Here is a 9,357-nt window from a genome sequence, read left to right as displayed (position 1 = left end):
GACAGCTCTGATGTCTGTTATCAGCTCTGATGCACAGAGCGCCCGAACAGGCCAGGAGCAGGTTATTAGCTCGCATTGCTCCGGCCACCGGTGAGAGGCAGCTGGAAGAGGAGGCTTTTGCTCCTGGACGCCCTGGCCAGCTCGTCGCTTTGCAGACGAGCTCTGCCCTCGTCCCGCRGCACGGCGTGGCCGCGGTGCAGTTGCTGAGCAAAGCATTGCACAGGGGGAGCTGCGTTAGTTCAAACACACACGAATGCATGAAACCTGTTCCACAGCTTAGCGGAACCCTCCCTTCCCCCTGAGAAATTGCTCAGTAAAATGATATTTTGCAGAGAAAGCCAAAGATCTAGATTTTTTTTTTAATATTGTTTCTACCTATTTTTAATCTAAGGGAAACAACGGGAATCTCAGTTTCAGGAAGTTTTTGCAGAACCACGACTCAGTAGAAATAGCATGCACGATTTAAGGTTCCTGGCGTTGAGTCATGCTCGGAACAGTTTTGCATGCCTTTTGCGCGCAGGAGAGACCCTGGAGGCTGGATCCTGGAGCCTGTTAGTTCCTCGGGCCTCGCAGATGCCTGGCCCTGCTCTTCGGCTGAATGTGCGCTTCCCTTTGCGCAGCGGGGAAGCAGCCGTGAGCCTTGGGCTGCTGCTTCGCTGCCCCGCAGCTCCCAGTGAGCTCAAGGACAGCACGCCACCGCCGCGCTCAGCCCTTCCCCGGTGTCTTTGCACAGGTAAAGCRCTGAAATGCCACAAATGCGTCGCGGCCAACGAGAACGACTGCACCAAGCAAGGCTCCCACAGCTGCCCCCAGTACGCGGACGCCTGCGCCACGATCACTGCGCCCAGTAAGTCCCTGCCAGGGCGGCGAAGCCATCGGCACCAAGGTCCCTCCTGCCCCAGAGCCGGGGGCAAACTGCAGCCCGGGGCACTCGCCCACGCTGGGTCTGCTGCATGTGGCGTTTCCCACTGCAGAGCTGCCGCGCTGGCTGCAAACCAAGGGCAAAAGACAGCTTGTGGGGAGGCTGCAAAAGGGGAAGCGACAGCGTCACCGGGGAAAGGCAGAGCRTCCCAGGGCCCCACGGCGCGTGAGGGCAGCGGGTCGGAGGGGCCGGGAAGCGAACCAGGGCTGGCAGAGGGGGCTCCCCCTGCCCCGGAGRGAGCAAACCTTCCCCATGCAGGGAAGGCTGGGGCTCAAAACAGCCATTTAGCTGCAAAGTGGCTGCAGAGAGAAGCAGTGCTTTCCTGGGGACTCGGGCAGAGGTTTGCGGCTGCCGGAGTGGGTGGGGGATGCAGAGGGGCTCGTCGGAGGGCTCCTTGCTGGAGCTCAGCAGAGCTCCAGCTTAGCGGAGCAAGCAGAAAAGCCCCTGTCGCCCTTGGGCAGGGACCTTGGCAGGGAAGAGCTATGGCCACGCCGAGGGCTGGAAAAATGGGCTCGTGCGCAACCGGCACCATCTGCTGCAAGGACCAGCCCTCGCTGGGGCAGGAGACCTGCAGCAAAGCCCTAGGGGCAGAACACACGCAAAGCACAGCTCTGCTCAGAGCCTCACCAGGAGCTCTGGCCAACAGCCCAGCCCTCGCATGGGGCACATAGATCGGGARGAGTGCCAGTCCTCATTTAACTGAGATTCCCAGAACAGCAGCTCCAGAGGCTAATAGCTGAGCTGGACCATGGGAGGCGGACTGGATGCTGCCGGCTGGGTCCCTCCGTGGGCTGGATGCTGCCGGCTGAGTCCCTCCGTGGGCTCATCCACTGCCTGCCGTTGCAGCTCTGTTTCCCACCCGTGCTATGGGCGACAGTCTGCCAACGGGTGCTGTGCTGCAGCTTCGGGAGCTAGGATGCAGTCCTTAGAGTGGGGTATAGCRAGAGCCCCGAGCAAGCCCAGGGGTRCATAAGATTACGCCTCRGAGCTGCTGCTCATCCCCGGGAGGATTCTTGCCCTGCGATTAGGCAGCCCGAGCAGGGAGCATGAACGCACTCTGGCTTGTGCAGGAACGTGTGTGATTTCATCAGCTCCTGCTCTTTCCTACTCATTGGTGTGAAAGCAGCCTGAAAGCCGTGGGAGTTTCTGCAGGACACCTGAGGACAGCCAGGGGAGGTGGCATCTTCTCTGTGGAGAGGTTTCATGTGCAGGAGCTTGGATGTGAACACAGCTGACTGTGTTCCACTGGGCTTTACTGTTATTTAGATCACAGGACCCCCAGGGTTCTGCATTTCAGGCATTTTTGTAACTTATTCCAGGCAGAAAATGGCTGCTTTTGACCTGAMTGGCTGATAGAAAGCAGTGGAAACAAAAACCAGCAAAAACACAAAGTCAAACTAGATTCCAAAATGTTTTGCTTTTTGTACACTGGGATTTTTCCCACCTGTTTTTTTTTCCAAGTTTTTAGTCTTCAGAGACAAGCTTTCAGTCTGAGATAAATTACAACATTCTTCTGGCATAAGGAGTGTCCTTCTTTGTGACATGCTGTTCTGATCCTCCAGAAATGCTTTAACTCCCTCCCACCCACCTTGCAGTTGCAGGATGGCAGTGCAGCCTGCAAGAACAAGCACAAATGGGGCCTGAAATGTAGCTGTTGCTCTGCCTTGGATGCTCTCTGCGTATATATATATATATATATATATATATATATATTTGGCACGGCTGTAAGTATTTGCTCACTTCTTTCACAGGGGGGGTTGCACGCCATGCACGGTGGCGGCGTGGAGTGGTGCTGCTGCACGGTGCCCCTCAGCCATCCGGCCGGGGAGACCCTTTTCTTCCAGCTCTGCCGCGTAGCTGGGGTGCAACGCTGTGGGCGCTCGCCCCGGCAGCCCAGGCGAGGAATCCAGACCCCAGCACCACGTCCTGCTGCCGGGGCCGTGCCTAACCACCCGTGTGCGTGTGCGTTTCCTTCCAGATAGCGTCATTAAGTCCTGCTCCTACAAGTCCTTCTGCGACCAGGCGCGGCGCGGCAGCTCCGGCGGGGCCACCCTGCAATGCTGCTTCAGCGACGACTGCAACGGGCCGCAGCGGGGCCCGCGGAGCGCCGGCGGCSACGCGCCGCTGCCCCTGCCCAGCCTCCTCGCCCTGGCGCTGGCCGGCAACCTGCTGCTGCGCTCGCTGTGACGGCCGGCCGGCCGCATCGTGGCCCGCTAGCTGCCAGCWGCCGCGGCGTAGGGACGAGCGCGGCAAAATCCCGCTGCAGACGGCAGCCCGCTGGCTTGCCCGCGAGCTTCGTGCGCTAGAGTCAGGGCCACTCTCTGCTAAAGCCTGGGAGAGGCCAAGCCACCCACAAGCCGAACAAGTGCTGCTGTTGAAAATCACATTATTTGCCGCTACTGCTTTTCATTTACAGAACCATAGCCTAGCGAGAGAACAGGCCCTGGCCAAGCTGGTCTGGCTCCCCAGGCCACCCTGCGTGTGTGCCACCTCGCTTCTGCCACGGGCAGCTCAGCGTCCTWGCCAGCTTCGCTGAGCATCCCCGAGCAGCGGGGGCCTGGGCACGACTCAGGGTGGCCGGGCCACCGCCCTGTCCCCAGCTAACTAACAGACCATGACAGATGTGCTTCCGGGCTGATTTGTGCTAACTAGAGGTTCACGTGTCAGCTGCAGGGAGTAGTTTCTTTCTTCCTGTAGCTGCAAAGATATGAGGCCTGGATAGACTATAAATATATTGGGTGTGAAATACTGTCTGGGTCTGTGCTGTGCATTTCTTTGCGTTTTTTGACCAGAGATTTCCACCTGTCCGCCCTTGCCTCCAGCAGCCGCCGTTCCCGCCGGAGCCTGAGAACCCGCCGCGCGGCACGGCCGGCACACTACGTGCCCCAGACAGGCAGCCCTGCCCTGGCGGTAGTCGCTAGAGAGATTAAACTTTCTGGTGACTAATTCATCCTCCGGCTATCACAGCATCTCCGGGAGATCTTGCTTTTCCTCTTTCCGGGCGCTTTCCCTTTGAGCCCTTGACGAAGGGGCGGGTGCTGCAGGTGGCTGCTGTTACAAGCTGCTCTACTGTGATTATATGTAGRAGTCCTCCTGCTGCTGCCAGCCCTCTTGGGCAGCTCCAGTGCGAGTCTGGGGGCTGGGCCTGGAGGACCATGTGCTCTGAAGGGAAGAGCAGCACCTGGCTGAGGTAAGGAGCAGCTGGGGGGGCTGCAGGGTGCTGGGCTGCCACATGGGGAGCTTGGCTGTGTGCTAAAACAAGGACAAATCTCCCAAACCTTGCTGAGAGCAGATGGCACCTGATGGGCACCACAGGATCCAGTGCTAGGCAGCAATCAGACCACCTTTCTGGTTGTTTTTGGTATATGATGCTAATGAATGTGAAAGCATCTGCACTGAGGCTGGCACTCTGCAGCAGTGGCTGATGCTGCCTGTCCAAGGAACCATCAGTAGGACATGGAGAGGGTCTTCTCCTCCTGTGATCAGCCCTGGCCAGCCAGCAACACTTTTAGGCTCCTTGGACTAGCAAGTCCCTGGGGAAAGTGAGTGCTGGGTGGGTCCTGCGAGCCCTGTGGCTTGCCRGAGACCAGGCTACAAGGGAAGCACTGACGTGGGGCCTGTTTGGTGGTGTGAGGCTGCTGGCATTCGAGTGAGCTCTGGTGGAGCTACAGTACTCCAGAGTACTCAGTGCTGTTTTGTTTTGCAATGGAGAAGGGTAGAAGTGTGTGAACAAGAACAAGGAGGAAAGAAAAGGGAAGAGTAAGGCAGGAGGGAGAAGGAAGGCTGGGAGCATGGAGAGGAGAGCAGGGATTTGACTGCAAGAAATGTGCTTCAGGACAAGACAGCAAAGCGCTGCCTGAGAGCTCTGCCACTGTTCTGCCAGCACAGCAGTCTGCCAGGAGTTTCCCTTAGTCATAACACAAGAAAAAAGGGAACAGGTACTGAAACCAAAAAGGGCAAGTTCAAACAGAGAAAAGAAATAATTCTGCATACTTTGATGCAGCTGTGGAACTCACTGCTGCAGGATATTACAAACAATTTACTGGGTTTTGAAAAGAGAGTCAAAAAGTCCTGGAGAACATGCATATTGGGTCTTGTGAGAGTTAATACTAACACGGGTTGAAGAGGGACACTTCTGCTCCAGGGACAGACCACTGCTTCTAGAGTGAGGCACCCTTGAAAGCAGATTATTCTATGTCTATTGTGGGGCCTGCGCTCCTTCTCATGGAGCACAGAAAGGACATTTCCTGAGATGGACTTTGGGTGCCAGTAGGACCTCCAAAGGCCCTGGGGACATACATGCCCTGCTGGCTCCTCCTGCCCAAAGCCTGGCACCCCCTCACAGCCCATTTCCTGCTAATTCAGGGGCTGTTCACACCCCCAGGCAGGRTATAGCAGCAAAATCTACTGGAAAAATATGGGAAGAGAACTAAAATGCTTTCCAAATAAAATTTAAGGAAGAGCTCCAGTGTGACTAGTTGCCGTGTGACTGTGCCCATAGAAAACAGAGCTGCTTCAGATCCAGGCTCTGGTGTAAGTCACAAGGTCTGCAAAAGATGCCCCAGTACAAAAATACTCTATGGAACAATTTAGTCTTTGCAAAATAGGCAGGCAGGGGGGRAAAAAAAAGAAAGACAGCAGTTGGCAGGGGAAGTCTTGAGAGAGCTCCATCAAGAAATGCCATTTCCGTCCTGTATGTAGAAATACCAGAAAGAGAAATCCATCTGAAAGTGCCAGCTGCTGTGAAAACGGTGGTGTGAGCCTGCTCCGCAGAGCACAGTGGCGTGCGCCTGCTCAGAGACCGTCCCACGGTGCGGAGCCGGCAGGCAGGGAGCAGCCTCCAGAGGCAGCGAGCGCAGCAAGCGGCAGGGGGATGTGCACGGCGCTGGCCAGGGGGTTACGGGTGGGCTGAAACCCCCGTGCTGAAGCTCTGCACCTTATCTCTGTTGCATTATACTTGCATCTCTGAGTGCGCATGTGCTTCTCTGTACTTATTGCAACACTGAGATTATTTAGCATGGATGTAGATATGGTTTTAAGTGAGTAAGTACTGGAACAGGCTGATGGACTATCCATCTTTGAAAAATCTCCAAAGCTTTCCTGRACAAGCCCCTGAACTTCATCTCATGTAGAGATCAGCCCTGCTTTGAGACAGGACGGTTGCCCTTCAAACTTTTTTTAATGATTCTAAGTATAACCCTGTACAGTGGCCTTCATTTCCATAACTGGTGGTTTTTCACGCTTCAGGTTTTGGTTCCCTTCTTATAACACCTTCTAAAGCTAAAACTCTAATTTCCAGACAGTGAGTGCTGGGCAATTTTAAGCTCTGCCGCTTCAGTATCTCCAGCTGGGCAAAGATGAGCCTTAGGGTCTATGTCCATCTGCGTATGGAGCGTTGGCATTACAGAGGGTAAAATACTAGCAATCTTCAGGGATGATCCTTCCCGTAAAGGGCATGCAAGAGGCAGTGCCAAAATTCTGCTCTTCATTGCACACAGCCAAATGTGCACCCAGGACAGTCATCCTGGGTGCATCAGCTCGCAATTACACATGGCCCCGTCAGCAGCTTTCTGGGAGYGCTGGCAGCAGCTGATGTGGAGGGAGATCATCAGTTCTTCTCTCCTGATGTAATAAATGATGCATTTTGGGCTGCGGCTTCCAGGAGGGTGTGTGGCTGGGCTGTCCCCCACCAGGGAAATGCAGGCAAGGCTGAAACTGTGGTGGGAATGGATGGGAGCGGGGCGGAAGCCCCAACGTGCAGCCGTGCAGCTCTGGCAGTGGTGAGCGGCCACAACCAAGACTGCACCAGTGCCYGTTGCAGTGAGGCACACCAAAAGTGCCCCTTCAGTGGAGACCGAGAGGGAAACAGCCCTGTGCAAGTCCAGTGCAAAGCCTCTGGAGAAAATAGAAAAATAGTGGGAAAAYGCCACTTGCGTGGTATCTGTGCAAGTGGGATGCCCAGCACCCAGGACTGGTTTCGCCTGTGTTGGGAGAAAGTGTTTCAGGGCCAGATGCWGCTACAGCACTGGCAGGAGAGCAGACGGGGACTTCCCAAGGGCGCAGCTTGTCTGTCACTCCGGGGAGCCCCGGCTGTCCTCAGCAGCGCTGGCRAGAGACCCCGCGTCTCCTGCTCCCCAAAGCCACTCTGCATCCCTGCAGCAGAGCGCTTCCTGAGCAGCACTCTTGTGGGAACTGTGGCCTGTGCTGGGCTGCTCATCTCCACTCAACAACACACATCAGCACATGCTTAAACGTCTAGCTAAACCAGGCCCTCCCTCTGTGCTTTATTAGGCTCTTTGCAATGTGTTAGAGGCTGCTCTTTGCTGTGACAACCTGTGGTTTCATCTGCTCCTGCGGTGGTAACGTGGGCCCGGAACGCAGTCACACAGAAATGAACACACGTGGTTTCAGTAACAGCATTTGGGCAATCTTCTGTAACATGGAAGGGGGAAAAGCGTTGTTCTAAAAATGACTCAGGCCATAGGAAATGCTCAGGATTGAGGCAATGTGTTTACTGAACAATATTTCATATAGCAAGCTCTGAACAGTATATAATTCCTCTAGAAAAACTTTTCAAATACATAGCACAGAATCTTCGAAATTAGTTTTCTCTTAAAATGAAGAAAGGCAAGAAATCTGCAGGCACATCAGCCATAAGGTGCACAGAGCTGGAGAAGGGGGTTATTATTTAAATTGCATAGAAACAGACAAAGAAACCTAACAAACATTTCCAGACAGGGACTCTGCAAAACTGATCCTCAAGTGGGTGACAGGAACACCACCGAGTTTCTGTGGCTAATTCAGCCTGATATGAGTTGTGGGACTCGACAGGCCCAGCCAAACAAATAACCAAAGACTAACCGATGCAACCGCGTGCAGGATCGGTTGCCTTCTGCCTTTAAATAAGGGCAGATTCTCTTTGGGCACAAAGCACGACATTCACGGAGGCAGCAGTAACCCTGATACCTTATCACAAAGGGCAAYAGTGACTCAAACTACTTTCAATGGTCTATTCACTCAAAACATCAATTATTCACTCCAAGCTTTACTTTTGCAGCTTTCCTGCSTGAGGAGGAACCACAGGTTTGCACTGCGTGGTGTTGCAGCACGCAAATGAATGTTAATGTATTTCACTTCTCTCTCACCAGAGAAGTGCTTTGGTGGAAGGGTGTCTGCAGCGTTTTCAGGAACGCTGCTGTCGTGTGCATCTACCCYCTCATTTGCAGCTACTATATTATAAAGCAGAGTTTGCTATTCTCAACTCAGGGAGATGTGCTGGGGGCTTGCTGAATCTATTCGGTGCCTGTTCTTTCTCAGCAGAGAGCCACTATCAGTGCTTTGGTATTTTTGAAGGGTCCTGACTTTAGATCTTCCTCTCCGATTTCTTTCTCTGCTTGCAGTGAAATCTGAAAGTCTGTCTGCATGTATGTAAGCAAGCATTTGTGCAAGCAGAAATCCAGCTGCACCCTCAGACCAATGGGAAAACATGTAAGCACTCTCAAACTTTCATTCAGTGGAAAGCTCATGAGCATAACTGAGTTAGCAGGATCTAGATCTAAACTAGTATGCAAAAATAGTGGTGATCTGTCTGAATCAGATGTAGACGGTAGGGAAGCTCACATTGAGATAAATGCTACTCTTAAATCTGCTTTCTCATCTTTGCTAATGACAGCTGTGCCTTTCCTTACATGGCACAAGAGGCCTATAAAACTAGGGAAAGGTTTTATCAAGTCATAATGATGTCCCACAGGGTTTGGAAGCCCTGAGATGCTGCGTTTTTGTTAATTTGAGGGCTGAGAGCAGAACCCCTGAAGTGTGCCTACCCTTCAAAACTTCTCTTGATAAGAATTAATTTGCTTTTCTGAGCATCTGAATGAGAAGTGCTGGCTGGAGTCTTGTCTCTGGCCTGCGGCAGGACTTGGTCGGGGTCTCTGGCGTCAGCGGAGTGTTTTATGGGGCAGGAAGGCAGCTGCTCGCCCCTGGGCTGTGGGGCTGCTAGCTGGCAGGGGCCTGGGAAACTCTTCACTGAAACTTCCCGGTCAAAGAGCAAAACCTGTTCGGAGAGCGCCCAGTTACTAAACGGCTTTGTACCGACGCGGGTCGCTTTCGCCAGGAAAGGTCCGAGCCCAGGCTCAAGCTCCGCGGCCGGAGCTCTCGGAGGCGCCTGCCCAAGCCGCGGGCGGGATGCTCGGGGCCGGGGCCGCCGCAGGTGCGCGGGGGCCGGCGGCTCCGTCCCGGGGCGGCTCCGCGGGCACCGGCGGCTCCGCGGGCACCGGCTCCGTCCCCGGGCGGCTCCCGCCGCCCCGCACTCACATCCGGGGCCGGGTTTGCTAATGGGAGACGTAATTAACCCGGAAAAAAGCGCCGGCGGAGCCAGGGGCACACCCCCTCCGCCGCCCGGCCCTCCTCCGCGGCGCGGTGCAGCGCCAGCGCCC

General features: G+C 54.7%; 1 protein-coding gene across 1 annotated transcript in view; it reads left to right on the top strand.

The window, feature by feature from the left end:
- Positions 1-3,655, top strand: part of LOC146596245 (uncharacterized) — a 4,982-nt gene extending 1,327 nt beyond the window's left edge. Inside the window, exons 2-3 of the mRNA XM_085304219.1 lie at positions 521-847; positions 2,901-3,655. Of these exons, the coding sequence (XP_085160345.1) occupies positions 521-847; positions 2,901-3,109 (536 nt within the window). The 3' untranslated portion in view covers positions 3,110-3,655. The remainder of the gene's footprint in view (positions 1-520; positions 848-2,900) is intronic.
- Positions 3,656-9,357: the final 5,702 nt, after the last annotated feature.

The sequence above is a fragment of the Rhea americana genome, unplaced genomic scaffold (genome assembly GCF_003343005.1).
Source record: "Rhea americana isolate MKP2758 unplaced genomic scaffold, rheAme1 scaffold_204, whole genome shotgun sequence".
NCBI lineage: Eukaryota > Metazoa > Chordata > Aves > Rheiformes > Rheidae > Rhea > Rhea americana.
The sequence above is the reverse complement of the archived record's forward strand: the minus strand, read 5'-3'. Positions and strand labels throughout refer to the sequence as shown.